Source organism: Callithrix jacchus, chromosome 8, assembly GCF_049354715.1.
Source record: "Callithrix jacchus isolate 240 chromosome 8, calJac240_pri, whole genome shotgun sequence".
NCBI lineage: Eukaryota > Metazoa > Chordata > Mammalia > Primates > Cebidae > Callithrix > Callithrix jacchus.
Window position 1 is genome coordinate 70885324 of NC_133509.1, and position 27857 is coordinate 70913180.

General features: G+C 36.4%; 1 protein-coding gene across 8 annotated transcripts; it reads right to left on the reverse strand.

Moving 5' to 3' along the window:
• Positions 1-345: 345 nt before the first annotated feature.
• On the reverse strand, positions 346-27857 carry MBIP (MAP3K12 binding inhibitory protein 1). 8 transcript variants are annotated; one of them, XR_013521714.1, is made up of 10 exons: positions 27710-27857; positions 23915-24034; positions 21950-22174; positions 21771-21867; positions 12768-12833; positions 12381-12533; positions 9083-9180; positions 6381-6599; positions 2669-2707; positions 346-977 (listed from the first exon to the last, which is right to left on the reverse strand). XR_013521714.1 is itself a non-coding variant. In XM_009005940.4 (9 exons), exons 1-9 carry the CDS (start codon positions 27836-27838, stop codon positions 873-875), a joined length of 1032 nt encoding a protein of 343 aa, XP_009004188.1. In that variant the 5' UTR covers positions 27839-27857; the 3' UTR covers positions 346-872. The 8 variants fall into 8 exon arrangements, 6 of the variants coding, with proteins under 6 accessions (XP_009004188.1, XP_002753869.1, XP_078192113.1 ...); XR_013521713.1 differs by having other exon boundaries at positions 346-980; XM_009005940.4 differs by lacking the exon at positions 6381-6599.

Genomic DNA, 27857 nt, shown 5'->3' on the forward strand with positions numbered 1-27857 from the left:
AAAGAATTTTTACATAACTGTAGCTCATCTTTCAAATGTTTAATTTGTAGCTGTGGCAATATATATACTGCCTAATATACTGGGGTATTGTAAAGGTGAGGCTCTCAAAGGAGAGGTACTATAATTTCTTTGTAACATCCTAACAGCTATCCAAAGACAGACCTGGTTTTATAATAATAGCTAACATTTACTGAGCAATTCCCTTGGGACAGACAGTTTCAAACATGCATGCAGTCACCTCTTCATAACAATCAATAAGGAGTTTCTATTATTGTTATTCCCATTTCACAGACTGGGAAATAAGGACAAAGACAGATTAAGTAAATTGTTCAGTCACACAATCAATAAAGAGATAAAGCTGGATCTATTGTTTATTTACATTAATACTGACATCTGAAAAATTAAGAAAAACAAGTTTATACATGCATTTAAAATTCATTTCCGTGAAAAAATTTTTGTTGAATGCCAGCTACATGCAAAGTACTAATTTAAACTAATAAATTGGTTTACACCAATGTTACAAATATAAAGTCCTTTTAAAATTTCAGTATCAAAATAAATCTTCCTTTCTGGGGTCCACAAAAAAAAAAAAGATGTACCAGCACTTTTTAAATTAAGTTTTTCAATTTCCAAAATACCTCCTTTAAAACAGAAGGGAATAAATTCCAACAATGCTGTTTCCAATGCATTCATTATTCCAAAACATACTGGAATATTTGAAGATTACTTGCTGCAAGCTGGACTCATGTGAAAATAAACCTTGACTTCACAGAGAAGTCTACATTGATAAATACATATCCATTGAATTAATAATAGTGTAAGTTACACATATGTATATAAAAAAGTAAAATGACAAGGATGAGAGGAGTTTTTCATGGAAGGTGGTGGGTTGCCATGGATTCTGCTTCTCTTGATTTTCTGAGGAGGGCTTGTTTGAGGGCACTAATTTTCTCATCAAGTTCAGCCAGTGAATAGTTCTGCTGTAAACAATAAGGACACAAATTGCTGAATAAGATTCTGAAGTATCTTAATGCAGATAAAGTGCCAAATGAACTATATAAATATTTAAAATATTCAGAAGCAAGATTAAATGGTTTTTTTCCCTCATGAGAATAATCTTAGAACTGGGCAACTATATATGTTGACTATAACATAAATTTAAAGGCATAAAATAACAAGGCTTAAATCTTTTTCTTTTTTCTAATGACTAAGCACTCCTTAACCTCTTATACTTTGAAAGAATAATACGTTTAAAAAAAAAACCTTGATTAATATTAGACACTGGGGCCTATTTGAGAATGGGAGGAGGGGGAGAACTAAAAAAGTGACTATCAGGTATTATGCTGATTACCTGGGTGACAAAATTATCGGTACACCAACTCCCATGACATGCAATTTACCCGTGTAACAAACCTGAAAACCCCTTGAGCCTAAAATAAAAGTTGGAAAGAAGAAAAATGCTAATTATAATACTACGAGGAGAAAAAAATCATTTGAGACATCAGCTATCCCTTTTTAATGGAAAACTTTATATGTTGATTACTGAAGTTATCCTAAAGTGGAAAACAATGAAAACACTTCTATCTTTCAATAAAAATTATGTTTGTTCAAGTCTATGTGAACATATTCTCACTTATATTAATATTTCTAGTTTAGACACAAGTATTATGTAGTGGCTATTAGGGGTAAAGAAAGGGGGAAATTCAGACTGAGCACTAACAGGTACAGGGTTTTCGGGGGTGGTGATGGAAATGTTCTAGACTTAGCGGTGATGGTTGCACAACACAATGAATATACTAGTAGCCACTTTAAAATGATGAATTTTATGTTATGTGTATTGTATTTTTAAAGCAGCAACAAAGTGTTACAGTTTACTACATAAAAGAATTACTTAAAAACCTGCTTATCTTCATATCAATAGTAAAAATAGTTAACTTTAAGATTAGCAATAGCTGCTTAAAATACCTAGAAATTCTCTTCTGAGGGATCATCTACGATCACTTCTGAAAAAAAAGTTGCTATTAAAAACTTTACTCAGAATTTCACAAACTTTAAGATTAGCAATAGCTGCTTAAAATACCTAGAAATTCTCTTCTGAGGGATCATCTACGATCACTTACTTCTGAAAAAAAAGTTGCTATTAAAAACTTTACTCAGAATTTCACAAGAAAAAAAATGCTACTCTTAAAAATCAGAAAGTTTTCTCCAACTTTAAACTCACATTTCCACTTTGAAGTCTAGCAAAGTCTTACTATTTAAGATTCAACTAATTAGTAAAGTAGCACTTTAGACAGGGCCGGCTGAAGTCAAACTCTGCCAAATAACCTTTTGATCTAGGTGCTGCTAATCATAAGTGTTCATAAAAGGCGAGAATGGGAGGAGACTGAAATTACTTGAGCACTTACTATTTTTAAGCACTCTGAATGACACATCCTTGTACTACTAAAAGCAGGACGAAGGTTTTATTTATTTAACCTATTTGAGTCATTCCATGCCCTTAAAATAATTTTTCTATTCAAGTATATTAGTTTATACTGCCCTTTTCTCCAGTCCTAAATTTTACCAGGGTATGACCTAAAAGCTACAATAGTAGAAAATTTTATTAATAAGAAAGGTATAAAACTAATCAAACTATTCCAGAAGCCAAAATGAAAATGCAGTAGCTTACTTGAGGTGGTTGAACTTTTCTTCTTTTTCCAGAAAAGCTCTAGATTGAAAAAAAAAAGTAATCAATGTTTAGAGAAATCTAAGCATCATTTTTTTCTTTATAAAATACTGTACAAATTATGTATAGCCCTGGGGACTCTGATGGAAAAAAGCCAACCAATTTACCAAGTATTATCTGTAACCAACATCTACCTTCTTATATTCCGCTAGTTACCCTCTGAGGAGGATGACATCAAGAACACATCACAGCATTATTGCAGCAACATGCTCATCCTTGGCAATACATATTTTCCCATCAATTACCAGCTTCTAATGAGCCTGAGTGATTGCAGAAAGAGGTGCTCTGCGAATTTTCTGCTTAGTTTTTTTTTTTTTAAATAACCTTTCTATCCCAGAATATTGAGCAAGTGAAGCGACAATAGACAAAGGAGGCCAAAGGGTGAAAACACACACACAGCTTCTTTGTGGGGCCCAAGCCAATGGCTCCCCAGTCTTGTCAGTGAGTGAAATGAGCATGGGTCCAGTGGTCCAGTTCTGGCCAATGACTAAAGGAGAAGTCTGCTGGAGATTAAGAGGAGAGCTTCTGGAAAAAGCTTCCTCACATCTTTTGAGAGACAGCACTCAAAGGCAGTTCCTCTGGATACTGCTGTATCTGGGTAAGTCACCTGAAAGTGATGTAACCATCTTGCCATCTGTCTGGGAAAGAAGTTAACACCAAGCAAAGTTAAGAGGGGAAAGAAACCTATTTTCTTATAATTATGATTTAGCCACTAAATTAACTAAATCTGAAGCCTGTGCTATTTTATAATTCCCATAATGTGTAAGCCAGTTTGAGTACAAATTTCTTACAGCTGAAGCTGACAACATTCTCACTGATCCACTAATGAGTCTTTTAAACCTTGGCCTAATGAATTCTTTCTAGACTTTTTCTTAGTTTTACACCACCACTAGCTTTTGAATGGCAAATTAGTAAATGAGTATATTTGACAAAGAAACTGAATGTAGCAGGCAAAATATTCTCATGAGCATTTTTGACTATTGAGATTTTGAAGACAGCATTAAAACTCACATTTTCCTTTGTGTTAAAAGTTGACTCAAAGAACATCTAGGAATGCTTATCAACAGTTACAATAAATGGGAAATCATTAAGTGTTAGAATTAGTAATTATGAAATAATAGAGCTCAGATAATTATGCTCCTTCCTTTGCCAAACCAAGCTGGATACCTGTGGTAGGGCCTATGGGCAAATAAGGAATCAATGTTTAATTTGGCAATGGATCAGTCCTAATTTCTTAAGAGGTGACTTGTTATACACTTGATGCAAATATAATTCTTCCTGTTCTCCTAATAGTTTAACATGTAGTATATTCATAGTTTCTATGCTATTAAGCAATTGGATTATTACTGTAACATGGAACCAAAACAAGAAATATCAAAATGAGGAAAATATGGTCATCAGTGGCTCAGTGACTTAAAAACAGTAAAATGTGGCCTTTTGGGCTTATTTTAGGTCTGAGCAGAATATTTTGACAAGTAGAACACTTAGAAATACCACACTATTGTGGATACACTACAATAACTTTACTATTTGTTTTAGGTATAAGGAAATCTCAATACAGATGCTGGGTAGTGGCAGTGAGCGCAGCTCCCAGTCAGCTATGTGGTTATGCGGGTCAACACCCAATACTCCACAGTGTACTGTGCTGCCAAGTGACTTTCCTCAACTGTAACATTCTGAACATGTTTAGAGTAGGGTAGGCTAAGCTATGATGTTCGGTAGGTTAGATGTACTGAAAGCATTTTAGACTTAATGATATTTTCAATTTTCAATGAGTTTATTGGGTTATAACCCCATCTGTATAGAAGTTTAAAAGGTGGATGTTTTAACAGGTTTTGGTACTTGAGAGAAAATATTTGAGAGCACAGCACATTAAACAAAGAGCTGGAGAAAGGTAATGCAAAATTGTCTCTTCTCACCCATTATTTTACCTCAGCAGGTTCCTAGTCATGCATCACTTGATGGGGATATATTCTGAGAAATGCATTAGATGATTTTGTCATTGTGTGAACATCATAGAATATACTTATAGAAACCTAGGTGGTACACACCTAGGCTATATGGTATAGTCTATTGCTCCTAGTGTACAAACATGTTACTGTACTGAATACTGTGGGCAACTGTAACACAATGGTATTTGTGTATCTAAACACATCTCAACATAGAAAAGATACAGGAAAAATACGATATTATAATTTTATAGGACAACTGTAATATTTGCAGTTGAATGAAACATCCTTATGCAGAGCATGACTATCATACACACATGCACAAACACACATATGCTCACACATACACAAATCCAGGGAACCAGTGCTCTAAGGAAACTCAAGGGTAAGGAGGCCTCTTCCATGACTAGCTACTTTCTTTCGGTTGTAAAAGGCAATTGATTCTACAGGTACAGTATCTAAAATGTTTTTCTTCCCTTCCAGTCCCAGAGCCCTGATTCAGACTTTCATTTCTCTCTGGCTTGGATAATGACATATTTCCTAGCCTGGTTTCCTTGATTCCAATTTCTCTCCAATTCAGACTTTATAATGCTACCCGACAGGGGCCTACATTACAGGTTTTTCTCTTTCTCAAAAACTTAATTGTGCTCCAATGACACTGGAAGTGCAAACTGGTTAGTGTGACCTTAAAGGCCCTCTGAAATGTGTTTACCATCTGATTTTTCAGCTGAATCCAATTGTTCACTCATGCTTCAGGTCCAACACATGTTCACATGTGGCCTGTATACATGATGTGACCTGGCTTTCAGCATTCCCCTCCCCTGATACTTCCCTTAAGAACCAGGAGTTACTGTTATAGACTAAAAATTACACCCAGTCCGTGCTTTGAACTAAGTTAACACACCTTCAAAGTCCAATAATTAGTTATCAGCCAAGTCCTATCCATCCATTTGTACATCTACTCGACAGCTACTACACTCTGGGTCTCAAAGATGAACAAGACACAGTTCTTGCCCTTGAGAGGTTCAAAATATAAAGTGAAACACAGATGTATAAAGATATAAGTGATAAATGCTATAAAATGAACAATATAATTTCAAAAGCATATTCGTACTTACTGTTTTCAAGTATCATAATTTAAAATCAGTAAGTCTTTGGAAATACTTATAGATCTTATCTTTTAAATAGATTGTTAAGGCCATGCCCTTAAACTTTTGAAAACATTACATTTAAAGCTTTCCATAGTTAATGTCAAAGACAAAGATCTTTAGAAGTCTTACATCAAAAGGTCCAACAAGTATTATTAACTTTTGTCATAAATCCTGCTTTATATACATAACTTATTTTGGGGTTTTATGTCTGGCTCATAAAATGAAAAGAACTTTACATAATCTGATTACGTTTTATAAAACAAATACAAATGACATCTTTTTCACCATGTTTGTTTTTCTATGCTATGCTTCAATGTTACCCATGATAATCAATCTCTATCCAACTGTAAGAAGCTCCGCCCATTTAGAATACATCTACATGTGAATCTGAATAAACACATTTCTTTTCAGAGTTTAAAAGTTCCAACAAAAGTTCACTCCTTAATAAAGTTAACGGGCTCAAAGTTCCTCTTCTATAGAAGGTATAAGACTGTACTACATATGTAGTTTCTTCTGTATACTTTTGAGGGATAATACGTAAAATTATGTAATTACCATGAATATATTCCCAGCATGAGGATGGTAAGGGTGATGAATAATGTACTATGTCCTCTGTAGGGTGTGTGCTCAACTCCTCCTATTTGCAAGGACAATCTTAGAGTTGGCTTTATTCCAAGCGAGGTTCCTAAAGATGGCTCATTCATCCTATTATAGAGGGGTGATGAGTATGAAATCTTCTTCCCCATAGGGCTTGTGCCATATATGTTCACAGGCCTGAAGGACAGAATGAGTCTGTATGTTTAAACCTTTCCAGTGTTTTGTTCTCCCTTGTAGCTCACTACTAATTTGATATGTTACTTCCAATACTAATCCGGAAGCAGTTCCTCTAAAAGATACATAGTTTTTTAACAAATTTGGGAACGCTTTTAAAAAGCACACGTTTCATCACAGGTTGCCATCATCCATCCTTTTATGAATGCTTAATACATATATGCTAATCCTCTGTTTACATTTACAAATGCTTCCTGCCCCTGAAATTAGGCAGTCACCAAGCTTCAGACTTCAGCCTCAATCTCAGTGTTCCTATCCATAGATGAACTCTCAACACTACAGAGACTCTCCCAATTGTCCCAAGTATAAGTGCTGTATCTCAAAAAGCTTACCTGATATTTTTATCTTCATATCCTCCTCTAACTTCAAATTCACATTTCCCACAAAAGTATCTCTAGATTTTCTGATTTCTATCAATGATGGCATCATTTTTCCAACCAGAAACTGTACTCTATCCTTCCTCTATGTCTCTTTCCACATCCAATCATCAGTATTTGTCCATTTTTCTTTCCTACTTGCATTAATCTTTTCCATTCTCACTAATGTCCCTATTTCAGGATCTAGCTTCGCATCTAAGCTAGCATAATACTGTCTCCTCGTCCTTAGTTTCTCTTTTCATGTGTCTCCCACAACTGTATTAGATAAATCTTTCTAAATATCATGTTCATGAATCACTTCTCTGCTCAAATGCTTTCAATAGATTCCCCCTGCTCCCTGCCTGGAAAATAGACTTTAAACTTCTAGGCATAGCACTTAAGGTCCTATACAATCTGGGTACTTCTACCTCTTTACCCACTCTATCCTATGTGTAACAGATCAAAACAAAACAAAAAGATTATGATATGAAGGGCTTGTTCTTTTGTTAAACAAATCTGTATGTTATAAAAAATCAGAATCAGAGAGAAGAGATAAATGATGCTGCAGCAAGGTCTCATTGGAGGCATCTGATACTAACTTACTCTACTGTAAGATCAGTTCTATTGTTAATAAGAATTATATTAACAAGGTATGAAATTGAACTAGAAAAATAACCTTCCTAGGTCATTGCCTTCTTTAGTGAAGGCAGTTTGAATGAGAAAAACTTATGGTAGACTACTGTAAGAAGTCATAAAAATCTTTATTAAGTTTCCTAGGAAGACATTCAAAGAATAATCTTTAAAGTTAAAAGATCTTTGTAATTACGTAGTACAACCGACATTTTCTTAAATTAGACATCTGAAGGCCAGAGGAATAGAGTGAGTTTTCAACATTTATACAACTACTACATAGTTCTTTATGCTACGTGTTTGATGGCATTATCTCATTTGATCTTTGCTTCAGCCCTTAGTATTTTTATAAACCTCGTTTTACATTTGAGAGCAGTAAATCACTAAAGCTCTTCCTCTGAAATGCTGTCATTTAGGACTTGCTGCTCCCTTTTGTTATGTGACCTGCCTTCTTCCTCTGGAAATATTTCTTTTCTACAACTCACTCTAATACCCAATCTATAACTTTTGAAGATTGCTGTCAAACCTAAAATAAATGTTAAATATATTTTCACCAGTAACTTATATGATCCATGCTAAAATGGGCTATTTTACATAATTTTTCAGAAATGGAGGAGTTTTGGTATAATCTCACTTTGATATTATTTTAGTTCTAATATGGCACTGCTTAAAAAAAAAAAGTAGAGAAGGAAGGTATTATATATAATCACCTCAGAAGACCGAAGAAAATACAGGGCTCAGGATGATTTTTCTGAAAAATGCTGATGTGCCAAAGATACTTACCAGCACAAGACTGCTTCTTAACAGTCTCGGAAAAAGGGGTAAGAATTAATGAATGCTAGAGTTAAAGAATTACTTTTGGGAGGTGGAGGCGGGTGGATCACGAGGTCAAGAGATCGAGACCATCCTGGTCAACATGGTGAAACCCCGTCTCTACTAAAAATACAAAAAATTAGCTGGGTATAGTGTCGCGTGCCTGTAATCCCAGCTACTCAGTAGACTGAGGCAGGAGAATTGCCTGAACCCAGGAGGCAGAGGTTGCAGTGAGCTGAGATTGCGCCATTGCACTCCAGCCTGGGTAAACAAGAGCAAAACTCCGTCTCAAAAAAAAAAAAAAATTACAAAAACATAGTCTGGTGGTTAAGGTAAAGAATAAGAGCAGTTTGAGGTGTGTGTTTGTTTAGTATTAACTGTGTATGAGCTGAGGGAAGGAGCCTGTGGGGGAAGAGATATTAAAGAGACAGAGGGATCACTGACAGAGGAAGGTTCCAGAGGAAGCATCTATTATTTACAAGGTAGAAAGTTCAGAGTGACAGGCCCAACCACCATCCAGGCTGACTTATCATGCCATGAAAATGGCCTAAGTTGATGACTGTTAAACCACAAAGAATCCGGATAAAATAACATTTTTATTTATTTTTAAAAGACACTTATACTCACTACAGACTGAAAATATTCAGGAGAGATGCCTTCTAATTCAAGGATTTTGTCTTCAAGTTTTTTAATTCTCTGATAAATGTCTCTTGGCACTGGACCACCTAAATACATTAAAAAAAATTCTGAGATACTGTTGAATAATTCTTTCTTACAATGTCTATTCTTAAAATACCATGCCAAGACACTTATGCAAATGAATGGAAAATACTTAGGAAAATAAAAAACAAAAGTAAAACAGAATGAAGTCCTTAGGTCATATTTTCACATAGTATTTATTATCAGACATATTGTACTACACCTCCTCTCTCTAAACCCCATTGATGCTTTCTATATTGATAGGAGTTTTCTGTTAATTTTACAATATATTGAATAGTTTTCATATAGAACAATTTGTATTTCTGATATGCTATGATAGCTACATGATAGGTTAAAAATGCAAAGTGACAAACGACGATAATTCAATGCAGTGGTTGCAATACGTCATATCATTATTTTCTGCAACTTATATTTCTCCCTACATGCTGTATTTTTTCCTTTGACTTAAAAGAATGTCAAAAAGGGGCTTTATGACAATTCTAAACTAACAAATCTTCTGGGGAGGGGAACAGTAAATTATGGCCACTCACATTTTAAATTTATAATTATATCAAGAATCCTTCTACTTCTTACCACCTCCACACTGTGTCCAGACCACTTCCACCTCTCCCTGGATTATCACAACCCTCAAACTGGTCTCCCTGTTTCTGCCATACTTCCATAGTGTGTATTCTCAGCACAGCAGCCAGTGATCCTCTAAAATTGTAAGTGAGATCACATCACTTCTCTGCTCAAACCTTCCAATACATGATTATTTCATTCAGATTAAACACCAAAGCCCTCACAATGGCCTATAAGGCCATACACAATTTGGACATTCTCCCTATACCCATATGGTTCCAGCCACTTGATTACTTTTTTCTGTTATTCAACTAGGCCAAGCACCCTGCAAGCTTTAGCAAGTTCCCGCTACCTCCATAATTCCAAATCAATTTCAGGTCTTGCCTCAAAAGTTAAGCAATGCCTTCTCTGACTATACTGTTAAAAATACCAGTGTTACCATCTCCCCATACCCAGCACTCCCTTATCCTCCTTACTTTTCTCCATTCCATTACTACCACCCAACATTCAGTATATTTCCTTTCTGTATTGTTTGTTTCCCCATTCTAATGTAAGCTCCAAGAGGACAGAGAGTTTTATCTGTTTTGTTATTAGATAGGGCTATGCAGCTCATGTACTGCACAAACCTAGGAAGCATCAGTTCATAGACTACAGTGCCTGGCAAAGAGCTGGTGCTTAATATTTACTGATTGAATAAATACATGACTAGCCAAGCATTACACAATTAAAGAATATGGGTAAATTTTTATACCAAAATTGTCAACTTGTTATGTATAAAAATTCTAAAATTTTTTTTGAGGATTTTAAAAAGTCTTAGGACCTTGGTTGTTCTTGTTCTTGAATGAAGTAACTTGTTCATTTGGCTTTGCTTCTGCTGCTCCCTTTACCTACAATGTCCTCTGCCTTACCTCTGTATCTTTCGAGAGCCAGTTCAAGCTTCACTGGGTGATGCAGGCATTGCCTAAACCTCTTCATTCACGTAAAGACTCCCTGTGCCCCCACCATTTTTCAGTGATCTTTAGTTTTTTTCAGATAGACTCTCACTATGTTGTCCAGGCTGGTCTCAAACTACCACCTCAGCCTCCCAAGGAGCTGGGATTATAGGCACACACCACCACACCCAGCCTTTCATTACTCCTCTAAAATTCTACTTCATTATTAATCTTTCTCTCATCTAGATTATAAAGTCCTTGAAGCCAGGGACTATGATTACATAATCTCAGTATCCCTTGTGTCTAAAACAGTGCTTGGAGCATAGTAAGCATTCAACAGATATTTTTCCAAAAAATTAACTATTTGATACTATTAGAGACTTAACCAGTCAATCCTTTTATATGGTGGCATTTTAAGCCCATCCACTTCTAAGGGAGGAGATTAATTCTTAATGCTAATGTCTTATTACTCAAAGACTTACTCATTCTGTTTTCTTCTTCTACCTTCATCTGGCTAGTATAGCTTCAGATAGCTAGTATACTCCAGCTATACTGGATTCAATATCTCCTGAACCAAATTTTCTGTTTCTGTCCTTTTTTGCAAATACTATTCTCTCTTTTTGGAATGCTTTGCTCCGGGAAAATTCCTACTAATCTTTCAAGGCCTCAAATGTCACTTCCTTAGGATGCTATCATCCCTTGACCTACCCTGTGAGAGTCAAATACTAACTTTCTTTCCTTCTGTACATATACCTGCAAAGGTGAAATGAGCAACTGTTCATTCAACAAACATTTAAGCATTTACTTTGTGCCAGGCATTGTAATAGAATAGTAATGAATATGAGAGACACAATTGCACTCTCACAGACCTTACTATCTAGCAGGAGACAAACATTAAACAAATAGAACCATGATAACTGCTTTAAAAGAGAGTGGGGAATACCAGATACTATGAGATTTGTAGGTGAACCTGCACTGGTCTAGGATTAGAAGAAAAAGCATGGACAGAAGGGCATGAAAAGCAGCAAAACAAGTGGGAGATGGAAAGCCCAGAGGTGTAGCTGTAACTACAGATATGGACCATACTATTTAAAATAACAACCCTATCCAATCCCAAACTCCAAATTTTTAGCTTGGAAGAGACAAGATCAAATATGAGCTTTAGAAAAAGCAATCTGGCCACAGGGCAGAGAATGATCTAGAGGAAGAAGTCTAGTGGCAAAGAAACCAGGAAAAAGCCTTCCATCAGTCTAGGATAGAGATCATAGTGATTTCAACTCTAGTAGCAGCAGTAGAAATAAGATAGAAGTGGGCAGATTTGAGAGATAATTATTTACAAGGCAGAATCAACAGACACAGTGACTAAATGGGGAGGGAGACTCAGGCTCTGCACTCAGTCAAGATCTGGGTTTGAACAGGATGCAGTGGCACATTACTGTAGTATCGCTGACAGGGGAGGCTGAGGCAGGAGCATTGCTTGGCCTATAAGTTCAAGTCCAGCTTTATCTGTAAAATGGTAACAGCACCAACACCTCAAAAGGGTACTATGAACTTTTAAGTGAACTGACATATACTTAACACTTTCTAAGTGACAGGCACTTACTGTTTAAGAAATGTTAGGAGCGCAACGAAAATTTAGTGACTAAATGAACTAAAATTTTTTAACTATTTGCAAAGGTAAGTTATGAGGCACCACTTAGAGCTTTGCTTACCTGTCTGTAACCGCAAGTGGGCCTCAATATTTTGTAGTCGTTCTTCTACAGCCTGATTACCACAATCTCGAAGCACGCTGTTAGGTTTATGACCTGACCCTGGAATTCCTTCAGGTCTAGTCTGTGGTCCATATGTATTCACAACTCTAGAAACTAAATTAAGAAACTTTTGAGCCTATATATATTTATGCTTCAAAAATCAGAAATTCTTATTCCCCAACAGCACTTTTATATTTTTTCCATAAAGGCTACCTAACCACAAGTATGAAGGACAGCAAGATGTTTTTGTTCTAAAATAAAATTTAGATGGGAAAGTTACTTTTATTCCATTTTGCTAATAATCTAGACTTCTGTCAGCGACTGAGATGTCATGTGGTGGTTACTTACCTTTTACGTGACTTTTAAATCCGGGGTAAGGGGTAAAAATCGCATCAGTTCTTGCACAACTATTTTCTAAGGAGAATTTAGATAACATAAGTTTAAATATATATTCTTCCCTTCAAATGTATGAGATTTTAATAAACTTCCAATAATTCATATCAACATTTTACTCATAGTAATTTTAATAACAATAAATTGCCATCACACACAGGATAGAATTTAGTGACCTTTTTTACCTATAAAAATGTATCATAATATCTAATATTCTTATCTAATGTTCCTATTTATATACAGAAAAGCCATCAACATTAAGCAGCACAAATTAATACAATTTTTAATGAAAACTAATGTTACCATTTGGGCCACTGCAGAAAATAATCTACTGTAGAGTACTGAAATTCTACTTCATCGTAGAAATAAAAGTCATCATTTTTATGACAGTTCTTTTAATCCAGCATTTTTTATTTTACTGACCAAATTAGTGAACACCCAATAAAAAGAATTATATATGTAACACATTTTTATTTCAAAACTCCACACAAAGACAACCTTGAAGCCTCAAGTACACATACATTTCCACTCTACCTAGACTTCCAGTGCTCATTTAAAAAACCCCTCATTGAAGATGGCGCGGTAAGAACAACTCAGGATCGCAGGTCTCAGTAAACGCTCAGAGGGTGAGTCAAAGCCACATTTCCAGACCGATCTTTGTTGCCCACAGAACGGAGAAATTCCCAGGTGTAGGAGAGACACGGGATGCAAGCGCAGCCATTTTGGCTGTTGCGGCCACTTTGGCTGGTGCCGCAGTGCAGCGGCACTCCGCAACAATCCGCACAAAACACACCGGCCCGGGTGCCCTGCTAAACCGGCAATCTGAGATTTGGGAGGGGAGATTAGCATATCCATCTGATTAAACGAGACTTGGACAGTGAGCCAGACCAGGAGATTCCTGGGAAGTGGCGTTGGCTGCACGGGAAATCACACAGATACCAGTGTCCTAACAGCGGGCAACCGAAACACCTGGGAGAGAGCCATCCGTTCAACTTTAAAAAAAAAAAGAAAGGTGCTCTGAGGCAGGGAGCCAGGCAAGCAGGCTCGGTAGGTTTCACCCCCACAGGGACAAACAAAACGGCAATTCGAAACGCTCCGGGTGGAGAGTTTCACTGCGGGCACAGCTGAACCCATGATGGTGCAGCTCAGTGGGGGATGGGCGTCCGCCATTACCGAGGCAATCCACCCCTACTGAGGTACACCCCCATTGCTAACGCAGCCTGCCGTTGCTGAGGCAACCCACCATAACAGAGAGATTCCGCTGCAGGGCGAAGCCCGTGGCAGCAGGGCAGAGCCCGCAGCAACAAGGTGGACCCCACATCAGCAGGGCGGAGCCTCGGCAGGCAAATAGTGACTAGACTGCCTCCTAGCTGGGCAGGATAGTGCAACGGACACTCATAAAAAAAGCCCCAACTCCCTGAGACAGCGCATCTGAGGAAAAAAAGTTATGCAGCAGACATAAACATAGCAGCCTAAGAGCCCTGAATGAACAACGGAGCTCACAACTCAGCACTTGAGCTCCTATAAAGTACAGACCGTCTCCTCAAGCAGCTCCCTGACCCCTCTATATCTAAAGTCACCTCAAAAAGGACTGATCAGACTGACATTAGGCAGGCATCATTCTGGGACAAAGATAGCAGAAGAAGAAACTGGTAGCATCCCTCACTGTTCTGCAGCTGCTACAGGTGTACCCCAGACAAGCAGGGCCTGGAGTGGACCCTCAGCAGTTGTACAGCGGAGGGGCTAGACTGGTAGAAGGAAAACCAAGTAACAGAAATACCTCATCATCAACAATCTGGGCGTCCACTCAGAGACCCAATCAAAAAGTCAGCAACTACTCAGATGACAGGTGGATAAATCCACAAAGATGGGAAGAAACCAGCGCAAAAAGGAGGAAAACACCCGAAAACAGAACACCTGGCCTCCTACAAAGGACCAAAACTCCTCACCAGCAAGGGAACAAAGCTGGAAGGAGAATGACTGTGATAAAATGACAGAATCAGACTTCATAAGGTGTGTAATGAGAAACTTCTGTGAGCTAAAAGAACATGTACTAAATCAATGCAAAGGAACTAAGAACCTTGAAAAAAGATTTGAAAAAACATTCGAGGAAATGATAACAAGAATGGATACGTTAGAGAGGAATATGAATGAATTGAAGGAGCTGAAAAAAACAACACGAGAACTTCGCAAAGCATGCACAAGTTTCAACAGCCGAATTGACCATGCAGAAGAAAGGATATCAGAAGTCGAAGATCAACTCAATGAAATAAAACGAGAAACCAAGATTAGAGAAAAAAACGCAAAAAGGAATGAACAAAGTCTCCAAGAAATGTGGGACTATGTGAAGAGACCTAACCTACGTTTGATAGGTGTACCAGAAGGGGACAAAGAGAATGGATTGAAGCTGGAAGATACTCTTCAGGATATTATCCAGGAAAATTTCCCCAACCTAGCAAGGCAGGCCAACACTAATATCCAGGAAATACAGAGACCACCACAAAAATACTCCGCAAGAAGAACAACCAGAAGGCACATAATCATCAGATTCAACAGGGTTGAAATGAAGGAGAAAATACTACGGGCAGCCTGAGAAAAAGATCGGGTCACCCACAAAGGGAAGCCCATCAGACTCACAGCAGATCTCTCAGCAGAAACTCTACAAGCAAGAAGAGAGTGGGGGCCAATATTCAACATCCTTATAGAAAAGAACTTTCAACCCAGAATTTCATATCCAGCCAAACTGAGCTTCAGAAGTGAAGGAAAAATAAAATCCTTTGCGAATAAGCAAGTACTCAGAGATTTTGTCACGACCAGGCCTGCTTTACAAGAGCTCCTGAAAGAGGCACTACACATAGAAAGGAGCAACCAGTAACAACTATTCCAAAAACATACTAAATGCTAAAGAGCATCAACATAATGAAGAATCTACATCAACTAATGGGCAATACAGCCAGCTAGCATCAAAATGGGAGTATCAAATTCACATATAACAATATTAACCCTAAATGTAAATGGGCTTAATGCACCAATCAAAAGATACAAACTGGCAAATTGAATGAAAAATCAAAACCCATCAGGGTGCTGTATCCAGGAAATGCATCTCACATGCAAGGATACACAAAGGCTCAAAATAAAGGGATGGAGGAAGATTTACCAAGCAAATGGAGAGCAAAAAAAAAAAAAAAAAAAGCAGGAGTTGCAATTCTCATCTCTGATAAAATAGACTTTAAAGCAACAAAGATCAAAAGAGACAAAGAAGGTCATTACATAATGGTAAAAGGATCGATACAACAAGAAGAGCTAATGATCCTAAATATATATGGACCCAGTATAGGAGCACCCAGATATATAAGGCAAGTTCTTAATGACTTACAAAGAGACTTAGACTTCCACACAATAATAGTGGGAGACTTTAACACTCCACTGTCAATATTAGACAGATCAACCAGACAGAAAATCAACAAGGATATCCAGGGCTTGAACTCAGACCTGGAACAAGCAAACCTGATAGACATTTACAGAACTCTCCACCCCAAATCCACAGAATATACATTCTTCTCAGCACCACATCACACCTACTCTAAAATTGACCACATAATTGGAAGTAAAGCACTCCTCAGCAAATGCAAAACAACTGAAATCATAACAAACAGTCTCTCAGACCATAGTGCAATCAAGTTAGAACTCAGAATTCAGAAACGAACTCAGAACTGCACAGCTTCATGGAAACTGAACAACTGGCTCTTGAATGTTGACTGGATAAACAATGAAATGAAGGCAGAAATAAAGAAGTTCTTCGAAACCAACAAGAACGAAGACACAACATACCAGAATCTCTGGGACACATTTAAAGCAGTCTCTAGAGGAAAATATATAGCAATAAGTGCCCATATGAGAAGAGTGGAGAGATCCAAAATTGACACCCTATTGTCAAAATTGAAAGAGCTAGAGGAGCAAGATCAAAAAAACTCAAAAATCAGCAGAAGATAAGAAATAACTAAGATAAGAGCAGAACTGAAGGAGAAAGAGACATGAAAAACCCTTCAAAAAATCAATAAATCCAAGAGCTGGTTTTTTGAAAAGATCAACAAAATAGACCACTAGCCAGACTGATAAAAAAGAAAAGAGAAAACAATCAAATAGATACAATAAAAAACGATAAAGGAGAAATCACCACAGATTCCACAGAAATTCAAACCATCATCAGAGAATATTACAAACAACTCTATGCACATAAACTAGTAAACCTGGAAGAAATGGATAAATTCCTGGACACCTGTGTCCTCCCAAGCCTAAACCAGGAGGAAGCTGAAACTATGAATAGACCAATAACAATGTCTGAAGTCGAGGCAGCAATTAAGAGCCTACCACACAAAAAAAATCCAGGTCCAGATGGGTTCACAGCTGAATTCTACCAGACACACAAAGAGGAGTTGGTACCATTCCTTCTGAAACTATTCCAAATAATCCAAAAAGCGGGAATCCTTCTCAAATCATTTTATGAGACCAACATCATCCTGTTACGAAAACACGGCAGAGACCCAACAAGAAAAGAAAACTTCAGGCCAATATCCATGATGAACATAGATGCAAAAATCTTCAATAAAATACTGATTTTAAAACTCTTCAATAAAATACTGTTGCCGATTGCAACAGCACTTCGAAAAACTTATCCATCATGATCAAGTAGGATTCATCCCGCGGATGCAAGGCTGGTTCAACATACACAAGTCTATAAACGTAATTCACCACATAAACAGAACCCAAAACAAAAACCACATGATTATCTCAATTGACGCAGAGAAGGCCTTTGACAAAATTCAATAGCCCTTTATGCTAAAAACCCTCAATAAACTTGGTATCGGTGGAACGTATCTCAAAGTAATAAAAGCTATTTATGACAAACCAACAGCCAATATCATACTGAATGGGCAAAAACTGGAAGCATTCCCTTTGAAATCCGGCACTAGACAAGGATGCCCTCTCTCACCACTCCTACTCAATATAGTACTGGAAGTTCTAGCCAGAGCAATCAGGCAAGAAAAAGAAATAAAGGGCATTCAAATAGGAAAGGAGGAAGCCAAATTGTCACTATTTGCAGACGACATGATAGTATACCTAGAAGACCCCATCACCTCAGCCCAAAAACTCCTGAAACTGATAAGCAACTTCAGCAAAGTCTCAGGATATAAAATCAATGTGCAAAAATCACAAGCATTCCTCTACACCAATAACAGACTTAAAGAGAGCCAAATCAAGAACAAACTGCCATTCACAATTGCTACAAAAAGAATAAAATACCTAGGAATACAACTCACAAGGAACGTAAGGGACCTCTTCAAGGAAAACTACAAACCACTGCTCAATGAAATAAGAGAGGACACAAACAGATGCAGAAACATTCCATGTTCATGGTTAGGAAGAATTAACATCGTGAAAATGGCTATACTGCCCAAAGTAATTTACAGAATCAACGCTATCCCCATCAAGCTACCATTGACTTTCTTCACAGAACTGGAAAAAACCACCATGAACTTCATATGGAACCAAAAGAGAGCCCACATAGCCAAGTCAATTCTAAGCAAAAAGAACACAGCGGGGGGCATCACACTACCGGATTTCAAACTATACTACAAGGCTACAGTAATCAAAACAGCATGGTACTGGTACCAAAACAGAGATATAGACCAATGGAACAGAACAGAGGCATTGGAGGCAACACAACATATCTACAACCATACAATCTTTGATAAACCTGACAAAAACAAGCATTGGGGAAAGGATTCCCTGTTTAATAAATGGTGTTGGGAAAACTGGCTAGCCATGTGCAGAAAGCAGAAACTGGACCCCTTCCTGACACCTTACACTAAAATTAACTCCAGATGGATTAAAGACTTAAACATAAGACCTGGCACCGTAAAAACCCTAGAAGAAAATCTAGGCAAACCCATTCAGGACATAGGAGTAGGCAAGGACTTCATGACCAAAACACCAAAAGCATTGGCAACAAAAGCCAAAATAGACCAATGGGACCTAATGAAACTCCACAGCTTCTGCACGGCAAAAGAAACAGTCACTAGAATGAATCGGCAACCAAGAGAATGGGAAAAAATTTTTGCAGTCTACCCATCTGACAAAGGGCTGATATCCAGAATTTACAAAGAACTCAAACAGATTTACAGGAAAAAAACAATCCCATTCAAAAATGGGCAAAGGATATCAACAGACACTTTACAAAAGAAGACATACATGAGGCCAACAAACATTTAAAAAAATGCTCATCATCACTGGTCATCAGAGAGATGCAAATCAAAACCACACTGAGATACCATCTCATGCCAGTTAGAATGGCGATCATTAAAAAATCTGGAGACAACAGACGCTGGAGAGGATGTGGAGAAACAGCAACACTTTTACACTGTTGGTGGGAGTGTAAACTAGTTCAACCATTGTGGAAGACAGTGTGGCGATTCCTCACGTCCTTAGAAATAGAAATTCCAATTGACCCAGCAATCCCATTACTGGGTATATATCCAAAGGACTATAAATCGTTCTACTATAAGGACACATGCACACGAATGTTCATTGCAGCACTGTTTACATTAGCAAAGACCTGGAACCAACCCAAATGCCCATTGATGATAGACTGGATTGGGAAAATGTGGCACATATACACCATGGAATATTATGCAGCAATCAAAAATGATGAGCTCGTGTCGTTTGTAGGGACATGGATATATCTGGAGAACATCATTCTCAGCAAACTGACACAAGAACAGAAAACGAAATACCGCATATTCTCACTCATAGGTGGGTGATAAAAAATGAGAACACATGGACACAGGGAAGGGAGTACCAAACACTGGGGTCTATTGGCAGGAAGAGGGGAGGGCAAGCGGGAGGGGGAGCTGGGGAGGGATAGCCTGGGGAGAAATGCCAAATGTGGGTGAAGGGGAGGAAGGCAGCAAAACACACTGCCATGTGTGTACCTATGCAAATGTCTTTCATGTTCTGCACATGTACCCCAAAACCTAAAATGCAATAAAAATAAATAAAAATAAAAAATCCCCTCATCACAAAAGTCATCTACTTCTATCCTACCACTTGCTGAAAAGTATAGTTTCTTTGAAATTAGATAACAATGCATAAATTACAAAAGGGGAAAATTGGAATGTTAACATAGAATATGACTAATATTAACATAATTGTTATATATTAATATATAGTATATATATGATACTACATAGTAATAATATACTCTTGTGTTTGAAATAATGTTTAAAAACCACACATTGGCAGTAAATATCCTGTAAAATTCCCTTGAATATTTTTTAAGAAATGGCTGTTGAGATTATTTTAAAAAATTCTTTTTTCTCCCCCATGGAATTTCAATTTTAAAAATGCCTCTGCTTATATTTAAGTTAAATTCATAGGTTATTAAGAGGAATGCACTACTATATTAAAATACATTTTTTTTTCAGTTGAACTTAACTTAGTAATTCTGCTGATAAATCAAATAGTATGAATAAAATTCCAAATCCACTTAGCTTTTATACCTAGAGACTAGTCATCTTTTCTTCTTCTTCTTTTTTTTTTTTTTATGGATGTACCTCAAAATATGCTTAAAGGGTCATCCTTTTGCATTCTCTTCCTACCATTTCATGGGGCTAAGGGTTAAAAAAAGAAGCTATCATCTATTCCAGAACTATATTCCAAACATATAGATTAACTGACCCATCAGTGAGAAATTCAGCATGGTGTGAATGTATGAGTGCTAGCCACTCTCCACAGCAATTCTTGCTAGCACTGTTTTGAGCCAGCAAGGAATTGAATGGGCCAAGGAATCCTGCTGAGCATTTCAATTCTTGTCAATTTCTATCCCCTGGTGGTTTATAATAATAGAGTTAGCAGGGAGAACAGAGGAATAACATTAGTGACACATGTGCTTGCTCTCTCAACAAATCCTTTCTCATAGTCGCTTGCAGTTGGTTGTAGTACCTGAGATTTTGTCATTGTTGCACCTATTCTGAAAAGCTACAAGAAAATATACCATATTTAGATATGCACATGTATAATGTTAATAGTAGCACACACCTAAATTCAGGACCAGTTTATATTATTTCATTATTAAGAGAATCAGTGTACCAATGTGATATGAGTCATCTCTAGGTTCATCTGTCAATTATATGTTCATAATAATTTTAGCCATGAGATATTAGAGGCAACAAGAAAAATGTTCATTCCATATGAACTCTTCTCCATAATTTTTCCTAAGAACTACTTGTTCTGATTATTACTATGATGACTGAGTATGATCTATGGCACTGCTTTACAATATTTTGTATTCTGCAGCGTACCTGCAGATTTGTAAATGTACTGTAGCATCAAGTGAAGAGGTAAAGGAGAATCTGATGAAAAGCAGCAAATGCATGCACTATGACAGAAAGGAAAAAAGCAAGACATCATGGTCTTCATGATAAATTGGTTGTATTGTGACATAGGACATTTCAAACAGCTCAGGGGTAGTGAGAAAACTGTTCCCTCTGGAGGAATATTAACTTTACTAAGTTCACATATATTAACATCATGATTTCATAGTACATTTATAGGTTTGAAATTCATACAGCTTAGTTCCTTTTACTATTGAGATTGATCAACCCTGTCTTTCATAACTCACCACCATTTCCTAAAGGAACTTTAAAATAATCTTCACCTGTGGTAAACACTTTTAATGTTTGCATTTATTTGATTTTTGTGTAACCAAAATCAAAACCAATTTGCAACATAGTCTATTATTAAGCAGAAGAAAAGTCTACTGCCTTAGTTACTAACTAAACCTGTGAAATAAACTGAATTGTGTTCTTAAAGCCATTCATTTAAAAAATAAATAAAAGATTAGAGCAACTATAAAAATTGTACTTAAAATCCTATGAAAATTAATTTCTAGGTAGTTACCTTGATTACAATCAATAACATTGCAAAACTCTCTGACGTTGTTTTCATTGATTTCAGCTTGCTTTCTTTCAATAAATGCAGATATTCGTCTGTCAATCTACAAACAACAAGTTTTAACAGTGTAAACATAAGATTTTTAAAAGTAATACCCTCTCATCCCCACCAAAAAAACTTCTTACTTCTGCTTTTCCAGCCTTTATCTGAACTACTTCTGGATCAAAATGGATCTGTGTCTTTTTCACATCTCCTAAATCACATTCTTTGTGCTTTTCTTCCTTTTGTAGGTCGCCAAAGGAAAATTTGTCATTTACTTCATTTTTGTTCCCCGTTTCTGTTTTTCCTATCTCTTCAACAGCGGTTGTATTCTCCTCTTTAACTGGAGACTGAAGTTTTGCTAAAAAAGGCTGAGAACAACACAATTCCATCTGCTGAGATTCAAACTGACCCAAATTAATTACACATTTAATATATTTACATAAATTTCTGCTAAATTAAATATTTAATATTACTAAATATAAAAAGTTAGTACACCAGGACACATAGATCTGACTTCATATAAGTATTTACTATTCTTTGCTATTGTAACCATTATCATTTGCTATAAATTTTAAAAGAAGAGAGGAAAAAAGAAAAAAGATTAGAAAACCTAAGGAAATTTAAAATTTTCTTTGAGAGAATCATTCTGTCACTTATCTTTTATTTTGTGCCAAATCAAAGCCTTCAGCCTCTGGCACCAATGCCACTTAATTAACATGTCATTCAAATGCCTCCTCAGAACACTAAGGCTTAGTATTTTTCCTCCTTAACAGGAGAGCCAGTGCTCTCACTCAGCAAAGCCCTGCATTATCACTGTATCACTGGAGATTCTCCACTTGAAACTGCAGTTGGCCAATGTGAATGAGGAAGCATAGACAGGAAATATATAGGTGTTAGGCTGAGTGAACACTCAAGACTTTTCCTGACATGGCAAATATCTTCTTGGGCCATAAGATTAAATTTTAAAAAACAAAACTAACAAGAAAAAAAAATCTATGGCAGAAAACAGGCAGAGGCCTATCACTATACTACAGGGGGAAAAAAACCCCTATTGTAGAATATAAATGATATTATCCATTTACTGTTCTCCTCCCCCACTCCACACAATTAGGCCTCATTTGAGTTCTATAGCTCACTGCTCTGCCCTTTGAAAACAGGGTTAACTATTACTTTTAACGTGAAACAGTTAAAATTTCCCACAAAGTCAATAAATGGAGAGCTGAAAATTAATGCCTATTCCATTAGTCAAAACACACTAACACTAATAACGTTCCAATTATTTTTTTCATATCCACAATTTTGCTTCCCTTGTTTGCTATACCAAATACTCTCCTGAAACCGTATAACATCTTAATCACAGTAAACTGACCAATCCAAACAGTTCTTCCACTTATCTTTTTGACACTTTACATTTTACACTTTAATTAGAGATAAACTGCAAACTTACATCAATTATAATTGGAAAGATGTTCAATTACAAACTAGCAAGGTCATAACATGAAATACTTAAAAATATAACAATGCTATTATAAATACCAGTTCAATATTAGCTTCTAATATAAAGAATAAATTATTTCAAACTGTTAAGAAAAAGAAAACAGTGACTGGCTACTTACTAAGATGAGACATTAATGTCACAGAAATTACTTTCTTTTTAAAAACTATGCTGAAACTGTTTAATTGCAATAGACACTCCAGGATGTGTCATGCTGGGATAATGCCCCTTCTTGAACCACTGAAAGCACTCCATGAGCCTCCAAACTCACCCAAGGCATGGAATCATTATCATAGCATGACACACACCTGCCGTGTCTTATTGCTTAATTATAACCCACCATAGATGGAACTGTATTGAATTTTCAGTGCAGGTCTAGAATTGAACAGAACTGCATTCATTCACTCTCATACCCACATTAGTCTTTTGGGCTATATTCCCTTAACTGTCCTGATCACTACTGAAATTAACAGATTTAGATCCAATCTGGATGTAAATAACCTTTTATTAGCAACACTATTAATAGAGTGTTTAGAACTGACAAATACTCTAATTTAACCACAATTAATTTCTGTTTTCAATATCGGGTTATCATTTCTAACAAGAAATTTACCTGTAAATCTAAAATGTGTTGTTCAAGTGCACTAAAGAGCAACGCAGGCTGGAATGCCGAAAAGCTTTGGAGCTTGTTCCAATCGATTGTAATTTTCACCACATCATCTCTGAGGTTAAGCTTCAAAAAGGCAAACCAGCAACATCACAAAAATTATAAGATTAAACTGTACATATGGAATTGTCACAAATAAAGGATTTCAAGAGTAACGTGTCTATTTTGCTCAAAGTTATCAAGTTTTACACTGAAATGCTCTACCTAGTTACCATTTTAAATGGCCACGAAAGCTACAGATTTTCATAAAAAACAAAAACAAAATGACATGTCATTCAAATTCTATTCTTGGGTCTGTGTAACGGGATCATTTTAGAGGTGAAACCATTCATGAAAGATGAAAAGATGAAGGCTCTTTTGATTCTTCAATATCTACAAACCTTTGGATGGAGTCCAAAATAGGCTTACCCTATTCAGAATCCTACTACTTCTAGCTCAGAGCCGTAAACAGAGGAAGCACAACTGTTTTGTGAAAGTTTTAACATGCATTTTTCTCTTTAAGTACGTACACAAATACATACCAGATATATATCACTATTCTGATGTTCTCCAAATCACATTGTTATTGTTTTCACCTTTAACCAAATTTTAAACTAATTTAAAAGTCAAGATTACTCATACATACTAAAAGCAGGGATAAATGGCAACATGTTTATTTCAAATAAAAAACTATTAGTTAGCTATGGAAGTCTGAAGCTGAAAAACAAAGACTTCTCCACAATAGTGAAATAAGTTGTCAGACTGGATGAAATGGCCAGATCTTTTGCTAAATGGTAAGATGTGAGGGCTCATTATATGGAAATTTGTATCAGTTGGTGATCTAACAGAATAAAATCATACCCAGAAAATTACAAAGAACCTGAATATAAGATTATTATCAAAATGAATGAAAATTTTACAGTGATAGCACCCATCTGCAGTCTTTTGAGTGAATAAAAGTGAACTATCATAAACTTTCCTAGGGACATATGTTTACAGGATAGCATAAGAATATATTCCATAAAAGAAACAAGTTACATAATTAATTCAAAATTCATCATCTTTTCTACAAAATAAAGTTGTTACGTTAGTTCAAATACAGATTTTAGGAGTTATAAAGATGAATCACTGTACAAAGATCAAAAAGATGTAAGGTTACCAATAAAAAGATAATATATTGAATAAACACTATGTGACAGAAATTTACTGCCCTTTTAAGATAAGAACAGAAGAATTTAAAAGTCCATATTAAACAAGTGTAAAGATATATGAAATTTCATGTAGGCTGCACTGGCAAAGATTAGAACATATTAAGACTTTAAAGTTAATGCATTAATTTATATTACTTTAATGCCTATAAAGATTTTGCTACACAACAACCCATATTATGTATGGAAGTAACCCATTAATATACTTTTGTAGTCTTCAAAGAGATCTATACTCGATTATAGAAAACTTATGAATACAGCTTGGGGATAAAGCAGGCAAATCCTCAACCAAAGCAAAGTATCACATTTTTCTAGAGAAAATAACGTATAGAAAAATAAGTCTTAATGTTTGGTTCATATTCTCATTTCAATTCAGCAGAATTATATAAACCTTCAAGTGCAATTAAGAATAATTGGTCTTTTAAGAAAACCACATAATGTCACAAATTAATTATAAAACTATCCTAATTCATCTAACTATTCATTCAAGACATTCATTATTAGTCACATGAATCCTATGCATTTTGCCCTACAGAACTTGGAAGAGTAAACCATTCACTTGAAAATCTCTATTAGTCTGCTATTAATATAGACTATTTAAATATGTAGTTTCATTAACTTTACTAAATTAATACAAAAATCCAAGCTAAAAATAAGTAATTGTTCAGCTTGGTAAGATGGGCCATCCAGAGGCAAGCAAAAAGGTTAAAATTAGTAAATTTTGTGATCTGAAGTAAAAAATTATTTTTAACATTCAGTTTTGTGTTTCCTACTGAGGAGATCTAATAATACAATGATACTTAGGGATGACACAGGATAAGTTAGGTATGTTACAACATACATTTTAAAAATCCTTTAAACTGGTCGCAAAAGAAAATACTGATTTCTCGGGGGGGCAATTTTATAAGTATTGAACTCTGGCTTTCACTCTTAAAAAACATTTCTCAAAATACAGAGTATTTTGAAAGTGGTTTACATTTAATTGATGAAACAATCATATTTTTGACACTTGTGTAGGAGGTCCCTTCACTGTGTCACAGTAAAGTCACCAAATATTTACTGTCAACATTTTTGACAAGTGACATAAGTAAACTGTAATCATTTCTTTAATTGTACTTTACCGTACTTGAATCATTAAAATTTTCTAATGAGTTTGAAAAATTCAGTATGCAAAATATTTCAAAAGAAAAGTTTAAATCATTGCTCAATATTTTTTTTAAATATTCCATCTTCTGTTAATAGGTGAGCATAAACTTTTTTTATCTTGACATTAGAAAATAAACAAGTTCCGACGTCGCCATAAAAAGTTCTCTAACTTTTAAACCATTTAGAGGTTTTGGTTCTTAAGACTACAATGTTAATAACAAAAGACCCCAAGTGTTTAAAAAAATGTTTTTGGTAAGTACTTGGCAAACAATTGAGTTTAAAAGTTGTATCTTTTAGCAGATTTCATTAACAACTGCGTCATTACATAAAACCGCTAAACTTACAGTAATGTTCTTTGTAAGACACAACATACTACGATTTTTAAAACTACTTTAGTAACTTTTTAAAAGACTGATTCTCCATCTACTCAAGGCTTTAAAAAAATAATTTTCACAAATCAGACAAATGTTCTATTTTTATAGGAATTTACCATTGTCTTTGACACAAATGCCTGCTGTGTCCACAGGCACTAGTACCAGCTCCAAAACAAACTTTTACGGCTAGAAAATGGTCTATGTAAGATAGAAAATATTTCCTTTTAATAAGCAGGTGAAGAAGCATAATTTTAAACTGTTTCACATTTAAAATCTGCTTTGAATTTTACACCATGAAACGAAACAGTGACTTGATCACAGAGAATAAGAAGTCCATTTAAATTTAAAACCAATTTTACCACATTTCTGCAAAAGCGATTTATCAGCCAGTTAAACTACGCCCGTTTAATAATAGTTAAATAACGCCCGTTCTATTGCAAACAACATCAAAGAGGGATAACTCATCCAACTTTACGCTAGAAGTATTTTAAATGAATTCCTTTTACTTTCCTCTCCATTTAAAAGGGTAATAGATGCACAAAACAGCCCGAAGGAAAGAAGAAATAAACAAAACCAAGTGACTCATAAGAACAAATTACTCCCTCTAGCCCCTGAAAAAAGCTAATAAGCGCGCTTTTCTATAAATCTCAGGCCTACTGACCAACCAATTCCCGTAATTGAGTAAGTTGGAAGAAAAAGGAGCCTGAGCGCGAGGCGCCTCATAAATCCGCAGTTAAGCTTTTCCACATTCATTCTCTCCAAGTCTGCTCCTCTCGGGGCCGGGTTTTCACTTAAACCATCCTCACCCACTGCTGGGGAGGACAGCTGCAAGGTAAACCACTTGGCAACCGGTACCGCCATCCTCCTCACTCCGACTGAGACGGCTCGGCCCGGGCTCCTCCCCGACCTCGGCTTCAGGGGCCGCACCTCAGACCTTGGCAGGCCTCGCTGCCTCTGGCCTCCGCTAGAGGAAAAGAATGAGGGGGAGAGGCCGGATGGTTTCCATACCCTCAATCCCTGAGGCCACTTCTCACCTGTCCAACCAGGGTGTGCAGGGAGCGAAAGATTTCGCAGAGCACCTCTCGGGAGAGGCTGGGGCTGCATCTTCGCTCCACATTCCTGTCACCGCTACTCGGGCGAGTAAGCTCCGTGGCAGCAGCCATGACACCTTCTCAGGCCGCC